The sequence below is a fragment of the Salvelinus namaycush genome, chromosome 26 (genome assembly GCF_016432855.1).
Source record: "Salvelinus namaycush isolate Seneca chromosome 26, SaNama_1.0, whole genome shotgun sequence".
Taxonomy (NCBI): domain Eukaryota; kingdom Metazoa; phylum Chordata; class Actinopteri; order Salmoniformes; family Salmonidae; genus Salvelinus; species Salvelinus namaycush.
Window position 1 is genome coordinate 6,369,521 of NC_052332.1, and position 18,710 is coordinate 6,388,230.

Genomic DNA, 18,710 nt, shown 5'->3' on the forward strand with positions numbered 1-18,710 from the left:
TACGTAAGTATCAAAAGTAAAAAATCTTTTCAAATTCCTTATATTAAGCAAAGCAGATGGCATCATTTTCTTGTTTGAAAAATGTACTGATAGCCAGGTGCAGACTCCAATTCTCAGACATAATTTACAAAATATGTATTTGTGTTTAGTGAGTCCAATAGATCAGAGGCAGCAGGGATGACATGTTCTCTTTTGATAAGTGCGTGAATTTGACAATTTTCCTGTCCTGCTAAGCATTCAAAATGTTAAGAGTACTTTTGGGTGTCAGGGAAAATGTATGGAGTAAAAAGTAGATTATTTTCATTAGGAATGTAGTGAAGTAAAAAATGACAAAAATACAAATAGTAAAGAACAGATACCAAAGAAAACTTCTTAGGTAGTACTCTAAAGTATTTTTACTTAAGTACTTTACAACACTGCATGTACTCAAACAAAAGTAAAACAAACACACATTTTTCCTATATAAAAACATTTGACTGACAAATAGTGAACCTTCCTTCCTGTAATAATTTTTTGTGCATTGTTTAGATCGGAACAGTAACTGTAAGGCACAGTATACAATTGTACAAAAAAAAACATAATTGTTTCATTGTGATTAAGCTACATATATATAAAAATACATTAGATTAGACAGACACAGGGCAGTTGGGCTACTCAATTAAATGATTTAGGACAAATCTGGATCAATCTTGAAATAAGTGAAAAATGAAAAAATGTGTGGACTGCACACTAAATACTTGTATACCCACAAAGCTAAACTGACAACAGATGTTGAAATGTACACAATGCTTCTGGTGAATGAGTAAGGATTAAAAACAAAGGCAAAATAGATGTACGTTTTAAGGTGGATTTTTCCATGTCTAGATATATCTGTATTGACGACAGATATAAAATACACAATTTATGGGTATCCCGTGCACCACAAATGCACAATATTTCAGTGCTACGTTTTTAATGACAATTAAAAAAGGTGCAATCTGCAAGTTACAGCTGTTCAATTCTTATTTCAATTAACAATATTTACACATTGATTCTTGAAGAATATAACTATCACGTTGATCTCATGGACTGTGTGAGCTCTTGCATCCATAGCACCCTCTCATTTGGAGAGAGTGGCTACACTTCTCTGGCCCTGGCATCCCTAAGATTAACAGCAAACCAAGTGGCAGGGCTGCCGTTTGGTTTCACAAATTATTACAGATTGTAGCCTTAAACCACATTTGTTTCTAATATACAACTAGTTTTCAATTGCCACTGAGTTCATGTGCAGCAGAATTCCCTGAAAAAAATATATATCGTTTTTGTAGATTCTCATTTATAGAATATATAAATTACGATCAAGCACCTTGATTGGATAAAATGTTAACTTTAACACTTCCCTGTTATTTTTTATTTTTTATCTCCTTCAATTCAACCTCCTCTCTCTCAGTAGTCCATTGGTTCATCTTCAGGGAGTGCCATCAGAGAGACCATTGATGTCCTCCACATGGTTGTGTTGACATTGGGAGACCTGAGGGGCAGGTCATCATTCCCTTTCTGGGTTCAGTCACTGACTTCCTCACTCCGACTGGCGGAGATGTTCTCATTAAGAAAGAGCACACAGTAGAGTAGGAGGTAGATAGATACAGTAGCTGTTCCCTCTGAGATCGTCTACATTACCGTCAGCAACTGCAGACCGACTGATCAGACCTACAAACCACCTTTCTTCCTAAATTACCACTCATTATGATTAGATCGATCAGTCTGCAGCCGCCGGCAGCAACGTAGTCGATCTCAAACACGCACTATGTGTAGTAATCTAGCTTGCTGCCGATGGTCTTGCAGCCATTGACGGAGAAGATCTTATCGCTCTTGGGGAAATAGACCAATTCTCTGGCCATCTGGTCGACCACGTCCTGGTCAGGCTCCAGGCCCTTGGCGGACATCTCTGCCATGCCACACAGCAGCACGTGTCTGTACTCCAGAGGCAGGAAAGGGATGAAGAAGTCAACTAGGTTCTTGTCTATCAGACTGGTGTGCCACAACCCACCTGCACAGAAAGGGAGGGAGGGACACAGTCATAAGATGAGCAAGAAGACGCTACCACCAATTCCTCTCAGATGTACACAAGTGCCTCGGGGGTAAGGATAGCCATAAGATAGGCAGGGGCAAGAAAGGCAGATGGACAGAATAGAGAGATGCAACACAGGTCATCTTTGTACTGAAGGACTGAAAATTCTCCAATAACATACCACGTCTTCTAACCCCAGGCTTAGTAACAAAGAGAAAAATCCGAACCTAAGAGAAACATACACTACATGACCAAAAGTATGTGGACACCTGCTCGTCAAACATCTCATTCCAAAAATATGGGCATTAATATGGAGTTGATCCTCCCTTTGCTGCTATAAGAGCCTCCACTCTTCTGGGAAGGCGTTCCATTAGATGTTGGAACCTTGCAGCGGGGACTTGCTTCCAGTCAGCCATGAGCATTAGTGAGGTCGGGCACTGATGTTGGGAGATTAGGCCTGGCTCGCAGCCGGCGTTCCAATTCATCCCAAATGTGTTCGATGGAGTTGAGGTCAGGGCTCTGTGCAGCCCAGTCAAGTTCTTCCACACCAATCTCGACAAACCATTTCTGTATGGACATCGCTTTGTGCACGGGGGCATTGTCATGCTGAAACAGGAAAGGGCCTTCCCCAAACTGATGCCACAAAGTTGGAAGCACACAATCGTCTAGAATGTCATTGTATGCTGTAACGTTACGATTTCCCTATAGTGGAACTAAGGGGCCTAGCCCGAACCATGAAAAACAGCCCCAGACAATTATTCCTCCTCCACAAAACTTTACAGTTGGCACTATGCATTCGGCCAGGTAGCGTTCTCCTGGCATCCGCCAAACCCAGATTCGTCCGTCGCACTGCCAGATGGTGAAGCGTGATTCATCACTCCAGAGAACACTGCTCCAGTGTCCAATGGTGGTGAGCTTTACACCACTCCAGCTGATACTTGGCATTGCGCATGGTGATCTTAGGCTTGTGTGCGGCTGCTCGGCCATGGAAACCCATTTCATGAAGCTTCCGACGAAGTGTTCTTGTGCTGACGTTGCTCCAGAGGCAGTTTGGAACTCGGTAGTGAGTGTTGCAACCGAGGACAAACTATTTTTACGCGCTACGCACTTCAGCATTCGGCGGTCCCGTTCTGTGTGGCCTACCACTTCGCAGCTGAGCCGTTCTTGCTCCTAAGCGTTTCCACTTCACAATAACAGCACTTACAGTTGAACAGGGCATCTCTTGCAGGGCAGAAATTTGACGAACTGACTTGTTGAAAAGGTGGCATCCTATGACAATGCCAGGTTGAAAGTCACTGAGCTCTTCAGTAAGGCCATTTTCCTGCCAATGTTTGTCTATGGAGGATGCATGGCTGTGTGCTCGATTGTATACACCGGTCAGCAACGGGTGTGGCTGAAATGTCCAAATCCAATTATTTGAAGGGGTGTCTACATACTTTTGTACATATAGTGTATGATTTGTTAAATATGGAAAAGGGTTACCAAAAGTGCATAAGTTCGGCTTCAGCCCTAAAGGATGGCAAAGAGGTGGCTTACTCTGCTTGCTGTTGAACACGGACAGGGAGAGAGCTTGTTCTAAGTGTTGCAGCTTGATCTCCTCTCGGTCTCGACCTGCTTTCCAGAAGTCCAGGGCCACCTGCGTGATGTGCTCTCCTCCAGCGTTGCTATGGAGATGAGCAAAACAAACTAATAGATATTAAACGTGGTCCAAAGTGGGGGTTTCTCTTCTTCTCACTGGCCCGGTCGGACCTGTTGGCCAAATATCTACTAGTCCGAACAGAATTTACACTGGTCCGGATATTGGGTAGTTTATAAATGCATTAGGGTCATGTCGGGCCTAGGTCAGGGTTCCCCAATAGGCTTTTATTTGCAAAATCTGAAGTAACTGAACTTTAGTTTTGGGGGGCAGTATCTGATTGACAGCTGACGTTTAGGTAAGTAAAACCATGGTTACTACAACGAGTCGTTAAGTTGTGGGAAAGATGATGGATGACTACTATATTGTATTTGAATGTAAATCCAGTTTAAAAAAATACAAAAGTCTCCAAAAACAACACATGAATTCTTATCACACACTGCTGGTCTGTCTGGCCTACCTGAGGAAGATGAAGATGGCTTGGCGGTACGAGACCCCGTCCAGATTGTCGTAGAAATCCAGGTAGGGCTTTATACAGTCGATCAGGCCAGGGTGCATCTTGTCCATCTCGTCAAAGATGAACATGGAACGTGGGCAGTTGGTGACGTTGCCTTTGACCCACTGCTGCAGCTGAGACTGAGGGATGGTCACAACAGTTTAAAAACATACTTATCTACAGCAGTGAAGACAGTTTACAGCATAGCCGCAAAATACATTGAAAAATTATTTTCAGCTATACATTCTGTATCATATATAATTCAAATCTGGACCTTGAAGCCAGTTCAAATGTCTTTTTCCATTCTTCCCATCTAACCAGGGACTGATTTAGACCTGGGACACCAGGTGGGTGCAATTCATTATCAGGTAGAACAGAAAACCATCAGTACTCTGGAACTCGTAGGGTAAGATTTGAATACCCCAATATAGAATATGCATAATAGTGATTTTATTTTTTAACAGCCTAATTCTCCATTGAAAATTTCCCTGCCACGGTTACAAGGTATTATATTGTATTTCAATATAACAAAATACTTGTTTTACCTTGTAGTTCTCAATCTGACTCGGATGAAGGAAGTGAGCTGTAGACACAAACTGATGGACGAAACTGCTGGCCATGCCCTCCTTGTAGATGTTTTCAGCTATCAACTGGCTGACTAAGTTCTTCCCTGTGCCAGTCCAGCCATGTAGAGAGAGCACCAGGGGCTTTTTAGGATTTTTATTGTTCATGAAACCCGTTACAGCTTTCTGGATGACTCTGGAGGCAACATGTTGACCAAACAGCTTCTGATTTAGGGCCACTTCCAAACCTGATGACAGGGTAGGAGTTGATTATTAAGTGTCAATGAATGGGACGTGCTACGAATACACCACCATTACTTCCATACTAATTATAGGTGGTTATCTTCATAACATGTGATTAGTTATGCATGTAGGGTACAACTGCTAAGTAGTCTAGTGGTGCACGGGTCAGCTGTTTGTTCACCCCCACCCGCCCGCAATTGCTAATAAACGATCAGAAACCGCCAGACTATATGTGATAAAGTGAAAATCTGTGGCCAGCACCCGATCCTAACCTGCTAATATTGAAAATCCGAGAGATGGTGGAAGGATCTTTTGACTGATTTAGGCTTAATTTCTGCTTATAATTTCAGACATTTTGGTAGGCGATTTGTTGATAAACTCCTACAATTAGATAGATGCAGCTTCTCTTCTGTCATATGTTGCCCTGGAAGAATAAACAAACCCTTGCTCACCAGAATGAATGCTTCAATCTAGTTGACATCAGCTAAGTTCTCTCTGTCATCTCTGCCTCTTTCGCGAAGGAAAGGCGTTTAGCTGTGAAAATGACCCAAAATGTTTCTGATACGATTTCAGTTGGGCTTGGATGCATATTTTGTGTGGTTGAAATAGCTTATGATGGCTAATAAAGATAGATACCATCGGTAGAGGTGCTAACTATGCATTCGCATTCTCTCAAGATGCTGAAAGAAATCATTTTTCTCCACTCCTGTTCCCGAGTCAAAACTGTGCCTACATTTGGTGTATAATTTTACTGCAAGCAATGCTTAATTCTGCAGGAGTTACTATTAAGGCTATGTCAGTGGTTATAGACTTACAGTCAGTGTCCAGATTTCAGTTTCCATTCAACCCATCTGAACAGTAGCCTAGGTTACAGTTCCCTTCACGTGCATAGGCCCATTTGAAGTCCCTTTCTTGTAACTGTCAAATTTGTATAGCGCCTCACAATCATCACACATAATAGCCGGCACTACTATCATCCTTTTTTACCACTTCACCAAATATTTCCCAAATATTACTTCTCAGGCCCTCCCTTCCCATTTCACAGTTTTTCTCTTAAGTGAATTAAACTTCGACGTTGTCCTTCTTGCCTCAGTGGATCGATTTTTCTGCCTGTTACCATTTGGCGATTGGCGTGTAGGCTATAGTAGAATAAGTGTGTAAAATAAGGGCTGTGTTTCAGTGAAGGCTTACCCTGGCGTGACGTTTTGATAACCATGTAAATCTCTCTAGGACAAGGTGACTTTTATCAATATATTCACCTGTATACCACCCCCCCCCCCCCCCCCACAAAATGAAATGCTAATTTGCTGCTAATGTGGATATCATAAAGAACTACAAATGCCATGATGATATGGCCAAGACTGCCAAATCAAGGCAAAAGTTAGAATCCCTGGATTAACTATCTAATGTTAGCTTAATGTAGTAATGAATAAATTGGCTAAATTTCTTTAAATAGACAATTCTGTTAACTGTCTTGTGTGGGTTTGAAATTGACAACAGCTGATAGCAAAGGTGTCAGCTAGAGATAATGTGCAGGAGCTTGCAGGGATTTTTTTGTCTGTGTACTTTGATGCTAATTAGCATTTTTGGATCTGTGAGTAAATAGAGCCAATTATATTGATAAGTCACCTTGTCCGAAAGAGATTTACATGGTTATCAAAACGTCACGCCAGGGTAAGCCTACACGAAACACAGTCCTTATTTTCAGTGTTTCTAAAATCCCTTATGGGGAAGAAATGGTAGAAAAACGATTGGAACCATTTCCCTGTTTGACCACTAACTTTAATGGGTATTATGACACCTCCACTTTGGGGCTCTTATTTGGAGCGTGTACAGTTACATGCTGACCAGACCGCTCGTGCGCATGTTGATTTTGCCAAGCATTAAAACATTAAATGGCAAATTAGCTAGCGGTTGCTAGCTAATTTGTCCTGGGATATAAACATTGGGTTGTTATATTACCGGAAATGCACAAGGTCCTCTATCCCAACAATTAATCCACAGATAAAAGGGTAAAAATGTGTTTCTAGTAATCTCTCCTCCTTCAGGCCTCTTCTTTGGACTTTATATGGCAGTTGGCAACCAACTTTAAGGTGCATTACCACTGCCACTGTAGTTGCCAAGCGGCATATAACGTCCAAAGAAGCCTGAAGGAGAGATTACTAGAAACAAACTCTGTTTACCATTTTATCTTTGGAATTAATTGTCGAGTAGAGGACCTTGTGCATTTCAGGCAAAATAACAACCCAATGTTTATAGCAACAGCAAGCTAGATAGCTAAATTGCAATAAATGTTTAATACTTTTCAACCTGTCCCCAAATTAATATAGTTGGTTCAGAGTTCGGTTTGATATTTCAACCTGTGTCCTGATCGCATCTGGTGTGGATGGCAAAATCAACATGCGCAGTGGCTTCAAACGGTCTGGTCATCATGTAATGGTGCGTTCAAAACAACTGGGAACTCTGAAAAGTACGAGGTCAAATCATGACGTCGGTGATCTTCAGGTGGGAAAGTCGAAGTTCTAGAAATAGGCCCGAGTTGGAATTCCGAATTGGATGACCATTAAAATCGACTTTTCCCAGTCTGAGCTAGTTTTTTCCCCCTGAGTTCCCAGTTGTTTTAAACGTACTGAAGTTGGAGCTTTCCGAGTTCCCAGTTGTTTTGAATGCGGCATTAGACCCAAAAGCTTACACACTGACGTCAGAGCCTAAACAAATTAAATACAAACCTCAAAATAGCCTATAGATATACAGTACTAGTCAAAACTTTGGACACACCTACTCATTCAAGGGTTTTTCTTTATTTTTATTATTTTCTACATTGTAGAACAATAGTGAAGACATCAAAACTATGAAATAACACATATGGAATCATGTAGTAACCAAAACAATGTTAAATAAATCTAAATATATTGTATATTTGAGATTCTTCAAAGTAGCCACCCTTTGCCTTGATGACAGCTTTGCACACTTTTGGCATTCTCTCAACCAGCTTCACCTGGAATGCTTTCCCAACTGTCTTAAAGTAGTTCCCACATATGCTGAGCACTTGTTGGCTGCTTTTCCTTCACTCTGCGGTCCAACTCATCCCAAACCATCTCAATTGGGTTGAGGTCGGGTGATTGTGGAGGCCAGGTAATCTGACGCAGCACTCCATCACTCTCCTTCTTGGTCAAATAGCCATTATACAGCCTGGAGGTGTCCCACTAAGCGCAAACCAGATGGGATGGCGTATCAATGGAAAGAATGCTGTGGTAGCCATGCTGGTTAAGTGTGCCTTGAATTCTAAATAAATCGCTGACAGTGTCACCAGCAAAGCACCCCCACACCATCACCACCTCCTCCTCCGTGTTTCACGGTGAGAACTATACATGCGGAGATCATCCGTTCACCTACTCTGCGTCTCAAAGACACGGCGGTTGCAACCAAAAATCTCAAATTTGGACTCATCAGACCAAAGGACAGATTTCCACTGGTCTAATGTCCATTGCTCATGTTTCTTGGCCCAAGTAAGCAAGTCGCCTGAGGTAGAGTATCTCATGATAAGCTGTAGACCACACTATCTACCTGGAGAATTTATATCTATATTCTTCGTAGCTATCTATCTACCACCACACACCGATGCTGGCACTAAGACCGCACTCAATGAGCTGTATACGGTCATAAGCAAACAGGAAAACGCTCATCCAGAGGCAGCGCTCATAGTGGCCGGGGACTTTAATGCAGGGGAACTTAAATCCATTTGACCTAATATCTACCTGCATGTTAATTGTGCAACCAGAAGGGAAAAAGTCTACACCACCTTTACTCCAAACACAGAGATGTGTACAAAGCTCTCCATCCATTTGGCAAATCTGACCATAATACTATCCTCCTGATTCCTGCTTACAAACAAAAACTAAAGCAGGAAACACCAGTGACTCGTTCAATAAAAAAGTGGTAAGATGAAGCAGATGCTAAGCTACAGGACTGTTTTGCTAGCACAGACTGGAATATGTTCCAGGATTATTCCGATGGCTTTGAGGAGTACACCACATCAGTCACTGGCTTCATCAACAAGTGCATCGATGAGGTCATCCCCACAGTGACTGTACGTACATACCCCAACCAGAAACCATGGATTACAGGCAACATCTGCACTGAGCTAAAGGGTAGAGCTGCCAGTTTCAAGGAGCGGGACTCTAACCCGGAAGCTTATAAGAATTCCCGCTATGTCCTCCGACAAACCATCAAACAGGCAAAGCATCAATACAGGACTAAGATCGAATCGTACTACACCGGCTCCGACGCTCGTCGGATATAGCAGGGCTTGCAAACTATTACAGACTACAAAGGGAAGCACAGCCTGAGAACTGCCCAGTGACACAAGCCTACCAGATGAGCTAAATTACTTCTATGCTCGCTTCGAGGCACGTAACACTGAAACATGCATGAGAGCATCAGCTGTTCCAGACGACCGTGTGATCTTGCTAATGTAAGACCTTTAAACAGGTCAACATTCATAAGGCCGCAGGGCCAGACGGATTACCAGGACGTGTACTCCGAACATGCGCTGACCAACTGGCATGTGTCTTCACTGACATTATCAACCTCTCCCTGTCTGAGTCTGTAATACCAACATGTTTCAAGCAGACCACAATAGTCCCTGTACCCAATAACACTAAGGTAATCTGCCAAAATGACCACCGATCCGTAGCACTCACATCTGTAGCCATGAAGTGCTTTGAAAGGCTGGTCATGGCTCACAACACTATTATCCCAGAAACCACCCGAACAGATCCACAGATGATGCAATCTCTATTGAACTCCACAGTGCCCTTTCCCACCTGGACAAAAGGAACACCTATGTGAGAATGCTATTCATTGATTACAGCTCAGCGTTCAACACCATAGTGCCCTCAAAGCTCATCACTAAGCTAAGGACCCTGGGACTAAACACCTCCCTCTGCAACTGGATTCTGGACTTCCTAACGAGCCACCCCAGGTAACAACACATCCGCCACGCTGAACCTCAACAAGGGGCCCCTCAGGGGTGCGTGCTCAGTCCCCTCCTGTACTCCCTGTTCACTCACGGCCAAGCACGACTAAAACGCCATCGTTAAGTTTACCGATGACACAATAGTGGTAGGCCTGATCACCGACAATGACAAGAATGCCTATAGGAAGGAGGTCAGAGACTTGGCAGTGTGGTGCCAGGACAACAACCTCTCCCTCAACGTGATCAAGACAAAGATGATGACATGACGTTTTTATGCTCTAAAGTAGCGGATCGGACTAACACGTAGATCAAGTTGTAGGGTTTTGTTAATATTTGCTGTGTTCTGTGCATGAAAATGTTTAAAATGTGTATTTTGACACGTTTGCCTAATCACTTATACTAGTCTTGATATGTATTATGGATAGTTTTAATGATCTAAGGAAAATAGTTGTATTGAACAAGTGCACCGGTTACTTATCTACCGACTACAGGAAGAGGAGGACCGAGCACGCCCCCATTCTCATGGACGGGGCTGTAGTGAGAGCTTCAAGTTCCTTGGTGTCCACATCACCAACAAACTAACATGGTCCAAGTACACCAAGACAGTCATGAGGACCAAACCTATTTCCCCTCAGGACACTGAAAAGATTTGACATGGGTCCTCAGATCCTCAAAAGGTTCTACAGCTGACTGGTTGCATCACTGCCTGGTATGGCAACTGCTCGGCCTCTGACCGCAAGGCACTAGAGGGTAGTGTGTACGGCCCAGTACATCACTGAGGCCAAGCTTCCTGCCATCCTGGACCTGTATACCAGGCGATGTCAGAGGAAGGCCCTAAAAATAGTCAAAGACTCCAGCCACCCTAGTCATAGACTGTTCTCTCTGCTAGCGCACAGCAAGTGGTACCTGCACGCCAAGTCTAGGTCCAAGAGGCTTCTAAACAGCTTCTACCCCCAAGCCATAAGACTCCTGAAATCTAATCAAATGGCTACCCAGACTATTTGCATTGCTCCCCCCCCCCCCCCCCCCCCCCCCCCGCCCTCTTTTACACTGCTGCTAATCTTTTATTATCTATGCATAGTCACTTTAATAACTCTACCTACATGTACATATTACCTGAAGTACCGCCCTCTGAACAGTTGTTCAGATGTCTCTGTTACTTGAACTCTGATGCATTTATATGGCCTGCAATTTCTGAGGCTGGTAACTCTAATCAACTTATCTTCTGCAGAGGTAACACTAGGTCTTCCTTTCCTGTGGCGGTCCTTATGAGAGCCAGTTTCATCATAGTGAGTGATGGTTTTTTTAGACTGCACTTGAAGAAATTTTAAAAGTTTTTGAAATTTTAAGGATTGACTGAACTTAATGTCAAAGTAATGATGGACTGTCGTATCTCTTTGCTTATTTGAGCTGTTCTTGCCATAATATGGCCTTGGTCTTTTACCAAATAGGGCTATCTTCTGTATACCACCACTACCTTGTCGTAACACAACACAAGAAATTCCACAAATGAACTTTTAACAAGGCACACCTGTGAATTGAAATGCATTCCAGGTGACTACCTCAAGAAGCTGGTTGAGAAAATGCCAAGAGGGTGCAAAGCTGTCATCAAGGCAAAGGGTGGCTACTTTGAAGAATCTCAAATATAAAATACATTTTTATTTGTTTAACACTTTTTCGGTTACTGAATGATTCCATATGCGTTATTTCATAGTTTTGATGTCTTCACTATTATTTTACAATGGAGAAAATAGTAAAATAAAGAAAAACCCTTGAATGACTAGGTGTGTCCAAAATGTTGACTGGTACTGTACATTTCACAAGAATTATACATTTATAGATTTTAGGTATTGTTTTCTTTTTTTAAGCTGCCCGTCACCTTTCCGCCCTTTATCCACACAATATTTCATGACCCACTAAAGTAGGCCAATGGTATATTGGTGGAGATCAATAAGCAATTGGAAGACTAAAACGCAAAAGGACTGACTGTGTCTACATGATCAAATAGCCTAAGTAAACCACGTTAACACAACCATTTAATATGTAGCTGTAGTGTACACATACCTGTTGAATTAAAAGCAACCCATTTTGGCTCGCAACTTTCATGTAAATGATTGTACATTTTCTGCCCCACTGCTGCTAGGCCTAACGTTACTCCCGCACCGACAATTGTGGTTGAGATTGGTTCGAACGCATTCACAAGAACACTCGATATCAAAACATAATATCCGAACAAGATGTATGTTACTCTCATGTTCTCTTAAAATGAAAATGTAGCTACCTAGCTTATCATTTAGGAGTGTTAAAACGGGAGTGCAAATCAGCTACGGTCCTTCCTCCTACGTAATCATTATGCGACAGCAAAAGTCGCGTTCAAACAACTTTATTTTTTGTTTATTATTTTTTATTAAACAGTAACATGCAAAACACAAGAAACACTCGAACATCTACGACTTGAGACTTCATTACGTTCAAGATAACTGGGAACTCGTGGGAAAAAACAAACTCAGACTGGAAAAAATATATTTGAATCAAATCAAATTCTATTTGTCGCATGCGCCGAATACAACAGGTGTAGACTTAACCGTGAAATGCTTACTTACAAGCACTTAACCAACAATTCAGTTGAAGAAATAGAGTTAAGAAAACATTTACTAAATTAACTAAAGTAAAAAAAAAAAAAAAAAAAGTAACACAATGAAATAACAATAACGAGGCTATATACAGGGGGTACAGGTTAGTCGAGGACGGTCATCCAACTCTGGAATTCGGGCCTCTTTCTTGAGCTCCGACCTGAAGATCAATGCCGTCATGATTTGACCTCGTATTTTCCCTAGTTCCCAGTTGTTTTGAACAGGCAACGACTTCCCGACCTGAAGCTCAATGACGTCATGATTTGACGTCGTTTGTTCCCCTTTTTCTTTAAAGTTTTATGGCTACACCTATTGGTGTATTGACGCCACCTACTGCATGGGTCATTGAAACAAAAAATATTCCATTGCGCGATCCCTAAACAGACAGGATTCCTTGTAATGTCTCTGCTGTAAAATCTTTGAGTCCCAAATAACGCTCAGCCGCACTCACAATGATGCCTATTTTCTCTGATTTCCCCTCTGTTTGCGCAGTGCAGTTGATAACCAATGCAATAAATGCTACAAAGTCCACCTTCTTAACATGCAACCCTCTGTTGACAAAAAATATTATCTGGTGTCTCTATGTGTCTCTATTCCTACTACCATTATTTCTTCAACTTCACTCCTTTATTCCTCTCTTCTCAATGCCTCTGCATAGGAGACGTGCTGGACAGCCCTTATTCTTACTGCCTCGGTCTCCTTCGCCCAAACAGGACACTTCAGAAGTTCGGGTGCATGTTCACCACCACAATTGCAGAATTTAGGCTCAGCTGGCATAGATACCCCTCCCGTCATACACTTGACACATGACCAAATATTTTGCATTTATCACACTGCAGGAAGGCTTTTTCCACCACTACTTAAGTACATTTTAACACTCCTGCTCTGTTCCGGTCGAATTGGACCGATTTACAAGTTCTCTCTCTGAAAAATGTAGTTCATTTAATCTGATTGTCATAAGGATCCATGACTTTGTCCACACAGGGCATCTGAACACACAAAATACATTTTGATGATTTTCTTTACATTTTGGGTGTTTTATTTCACTTTTGTACAACTGTGGTGTTCCCGGTCAAAAATGACTGGTCATTAGAAATGAATGGGCGAGACTACAATTAGTGTATAAAATTGAGTTCAGGCACATGCACATTCATCAGAAGGACACACTTCCTCTCCCAGACCCCCACATGCATGTGTATTTGAGCGTGCACACACACACACACACACCTCACTCCCCTTCTTGGCTTCCATGCTAACCCCCACGGGAACTTTTCCCCTATAGAATCTTTCCCCCACAGGAACCACACCTGTTGGCATTCTCATTAACAATCACAATGTTGTTTCAATAAAATATAGAACTTTTCTCACAGCGCTGGTATATAAAGCTTTTTTGAGGCCTTTTCATTCTGTGGCAGCACAATGACCAAACGATATAGCGTATGTGAGGCTCTTGATCATACCTTTAAACATGACACTGGTGAGGAAGAGAGGCCAGGAAACAGACAGTGAAGATGCATTAGAGGAGAAAGTAGTCTGTGATAAATAGCACAATATGTTTCATCTGAGTATTTGTTATAGTCAAAATAATCCTTTGCTTTTACTTCTAGCGACACCCCAAAGATAACACCCTTGATAGGTGCCCTGCTTCGAAGATCCACACACAACACATTCCATTCCGATATATTCTTTTGGCACATAACACGCTCTTTCCGTTCCATAGATACACAACTAAATAAACCCATTTGTCGTTATTTTCATCGGCGCCACCTCATCCTCAATTTTTACAGAGACTTCAATCGGATTTCCCAGTTAACATCTATCCAAAACCCTTACTCTGACCAAAAAAGAATCAGAACTAGGCTTGAATTTACTACATTCCACTACCACTTTACTTCTATGTCCTTTTGTATTCGCCAATGTAATCCAATTCTTCTCACTCTCATCTCCACTTGACATGCCATCTTATTGAAACTTCACTGCCATTTTCTCCTTTCCCAGAGTTCCTTGTTGTCTTGAAAGCACCACATGAGCTAAAACTAGCATGGCTGACTTGTGACCCATGTGACTACACAGCAAGCTAGAGAGGCTGGTGTTAGCAAGACTAGGCTAAAACCACAGGGTTTCTAAACCCAAAGGCGCAACATCACAAGACTTTAAGGAACACTTGCGAAACAGACCAAACAGACCAGGCCGGGGTTTGGGAAGTCAATAAAAGAAGTGAAAAATTCTTCCTTAGTTGTTCATTCTCTCGAAATCTAAAGGCAAACTACACGACCAAAGGTATGCGGACACCTGCTCGTCGAACATTTAATTCCAAAATCATGGGCATTAAAATGGAGTTGGTCGCCCCTTTGCTGCTATTACAGCCCCCACTCTTCTGGGAAGGCTTTCCACTAGACGTTGGAACATTGCTGAGGGGACTTGCTTCCATTCAGCCACAATAGCATTAGTGAGGTCTGGCATTGATGTTGAGCGATTAGGCCTGGCTCAAAGTCGGCGTTCCAATTCATCCCAAAGGTGCTCGATGGGGTTGAGGTCAAGGCTCTGTGCAGGCCAGTCAACTTTTTCCACACCGATCTCGACAAACCATTTCTGTAAACCCAGATTCGTCTGTTGGACCGCCAGATCGTGACGTGTGATTCATCATCTGCCTAGCAGTGTCGTGTTTCGGAGGACGCATGGCTCTCGACATTCGCCTCTCCTGAGTCCGTATACCAATTGGATATCACGAAATTATGGAGAAAAAGGGGTAAAAATGAAAAAATAAAAGGAATGCTTCTCCAATAGAAATCCCAGATCACACTTGTAGGCGATGTTATGGCGACGTTGGCTAGCTAAGTTCATGTATAGAAACACATAATCGGGTCTAACGGTTGTCTTGCACCGAACTGCACATTTGCAGGTCATCAAATCAAAGGCACCCCTTCATTATAAAGTTGTTTTTGACAAAAATGAAAACATGTTAGCTTGTCACTTTCACAAGGTTGGAGTAATAACATGTTGAACTACTGAAGACATTGGCTCGAATCTAGGTTGTGCCTTTTGATTTCGAGAAATTTAACAACTAAGGAAGAATTCTTCACTGGGTTTAGAAACTCTGAGGTAACTGCATACATGGAGTGTGTCGGAAAGTGGTTGTGTCAACAGAAGTGGGTGTATGGAAAGCAAATCAGATAATTGGGCCGATTTTTATCCACTCAAGATCATTTTGCGTGGCTGATTGGGCTGCACGATGAGTCCATTGTCGACAACCATAGCATTTTAGCTAAACCTAAACCTAACCCATAACGCATTTCCTAACCTTAAACTCATTCTCCTAATCTCCTCCTACGTTTGTTCTCTTAACCTGCCGAGTTAATTCTCTTCTATGTTAGTTCTCTTAACCTGCTATATAAACATTAAGCTGACCGCGGGGCACCCCGGCTATGGCTGTCAAGTAATGAAGCACTGATGTTACACCCATCCCTGTTGATCCACCCACTTCTTTTGCAACGCTCACTTTCAGATACACTCCAAGTATGCAGTTACCTGTACCTGCCAAATTGGGCTACTTTGAAAACAATGTATTGGTCAATGTTCTTTTTTTTGTTGGGCTACTTCTAAATTGCACCACAGCCGCCATGGCATTTCTCTTTTGTACAGATGTGAGTGCTAGCGATAGTTATTTAGACAGGGTACCATGGCGTTCTTGTGCACAGGGATTAGAGTGGTCTGCTTGAAACATGTAGGTATTACAGACCATTGGGTTGGGAAGTGAAATTATTTTCCAATCGTTTCATTCTGAACAGAAGCGTAATTTTTTTCATTCCATTCCGCTGTTTGACCAGCAAAATAAAGTTCTGTACTGGTTTGAACACAAAAGAAGTAATGGTTTATATTGTTCCTTTTTAAATCTACTTAAAAAAAAAATATATATTTAGCTCAACATTAAATGAACAATGGATAGAGCAGCTTGCTATGGAGTGGGCAAGCTACAAACATGCATTGGACAGACAAGTGTGGTGTAGTATGCGGGTGAGGAGAGCGTGGGCATGAAGCACTGGGCATCTTGTTTTAATGACATGCATTATCTGAATTAGGTCCACATAATTTTACCTACGGAGTAGCGGCTTCAATGAAGGAACTTTGAATGTCTTTGAAATTCAGAGAGTTGGCTTAACTAACGTTGGTCCACAGCTAGCCGTTGATCCCACTCCTTGAAAGAGGCAGCTCTAGCCTTTAGCTCAGTGCAGATGTTGCCTGTAATCCTTGGCTTCTGGTTGGTCACTGTGGGGATGACATCGTCGATGCACTTATTGATGAAGCCGGTGACTCTTCCATGACATCGGATGGGTCCCGGAACATATTCCAATATGTGCTAGCAAAACAGTTCTGTAGCTTAGCACCCACCTCATCTGACCCATTCTGTATTGTGATCGTACATACAGTGCATTCGGAAAGTATTCAGACCCCTTGACCTTTTCCACATTTTGTTACATTACAGCCTCATTCTAAAATGTATTGAATTCTTTTTTTCTCATCAATCTACACACAATACCCCGAAATGACAAAGCAAAAACAAGTTGTTTTCTTGACATTTTTGCAAATATTAAATTAAAAACGGAAATTTTACATTTACATAAGTACTCAGACCCTTTACTCAGTACTTTGTTGAAGCACCTTAGGCGGCAATTACAGCCTCGAGTCTTCTTGGGTATGACACTACAAGTTTGGCACACCTGTACTTGGGAGTTTCCCCCATTCTTCTCTGCAGATTCTCTCAAGCTCTGTCAGGTTGGATGAGGAGCGTCGCAGCACAGCTATTTTCAGGTCTCTCCAGAAATGTTTGATCGGGTTCAAGTCTGGGCTCTGGCTGGGCCACTCAAGGACATTCAGACACTTGTCCCGAAGCCACTCCTGTGTTGTCTTGGCTGTGTGCTTAGGGTCGTTGTCCTGTTGGAAGGTGACCCTTCGCCCCAGTCCGAGGTCCTGAGTGCTCTGGAGCAGGTTTTCATCAAGTATCTCTCTGTACTCTGCTCCGTTCATCTTTCCCTCAATCCTGACTAGTCTCCCAGTTCTTGCTGCTGAAAAACATCCCCAGAGCACGATGCTGCCACCACCATGCTTAACCGTATTGGTGGCAGGTTTCTTCCAGACGTGACGCTTGGTATTCAGGCCAAAGAAAATTAAATCTTAGTTTCATCAGACCAGAGAATTTTGTTTCTCATGGTCCGAATCCTTGAGGTGCCTTTTGGCAAACTCCAAACAGGCTGTCCTGTGCCTTTTACCGAGGAGTGGCTTCCGTCTGACCGCTCTACCATAAAGGCCTGATTGGTGGAGTGCTGCAGAGATGGTTGTCCTTCTGAAAGGTTCTCCCATCTCCACAGAGGAACTCAGGAGCTCATTGGGTTCTTGGTCACTTCCCTGACCAAGGCCCTTCTCCAATTGCTCAGTTTTACCAGGCTGCCAGCTCTAGGAAGAGTCTTGGTGGTTCCAAATGTCTTCCATTTAAGAATGATGAAGGCCACTGTGTTCTTGGGATCCTTTAACGCTGCAGACATTTTCTGGTACCCTTCCCCAGATCTGTGCCTGACACAATCCTGTCTCGGAGCTCTACGGACAATTCCTTCGACCTCATGGCTTGGTTTTTGCTCTGACATGCACTGTCAACTGTGGGACCTTATATAAACAGATGTGTGCCTTTCCAAATCATGTCCAGTCAATTGAATTTACATCAGGTGGACTCCAATCAAGTTATAGAAACATCTCAAGGATGATCAATGGAAAAAGAATGCACTCGACTTCAATTTCATGTCTCACAGCAAAGGGTCTGAATACTTAGGTAAATAAGGTATTTCTGTTTTTTAATATTAATAGATTTGTTCAAATTTCTAAAAACCTGTTTGCGCTTTGTCATTGTGGGGTATTGTGTAGATTGCCCCAATGGCGGGGGGGGGGGGGGGGTCTCCAGGAGACAGAGGTGTTATGGGGCTACAGCTTCACCATCACAGTACCCAGGAGGCTCCTTCCTTCTCACGTTCACCGGCTCCAACAGAACGCACTCAGCCAGCTGTCAATCACTCTGCTGCCTTCCTCTTCCCTGCTACAGATTACTTCCACCAAAGGAACTAC

At 42.6% G+C, this 18,710-nt stretch overlaps 1 protein-coding gene across 1 annotated transcript; it reads right to left on the minus strand.

Annotated features, from left to right (window-relative positions):
- Positions 1-377: 377 nt before the first annotated feature.
- On the minus strand, positions 378-12,298 carry LOC120021678 (torsin-1A-like). The gene is made up of 5 exons (XM_038965508.1): positions 12,031-12,298; positions 4,728-4,993; positions 4,147-4,322; positions 3,587-3,714; positions 378-2,029 (listed from the first exon to the last, which is right to left on the minus strand). The coding sequence occupies exons 1-5, from the start codon at positions 12,218-12,220 to the stop codon at positions 1,785-1,787; spliced, it is 1,005 nt and encodes a 334-aa protein (XP_038821436.1). The 5' UTR covers positions 12,221-12,298; the 3' UTR covers positions 378-1,784.
- Between the last annotated feature and the right edge of the window lie 6,412 nt (positions 12,299-18,710).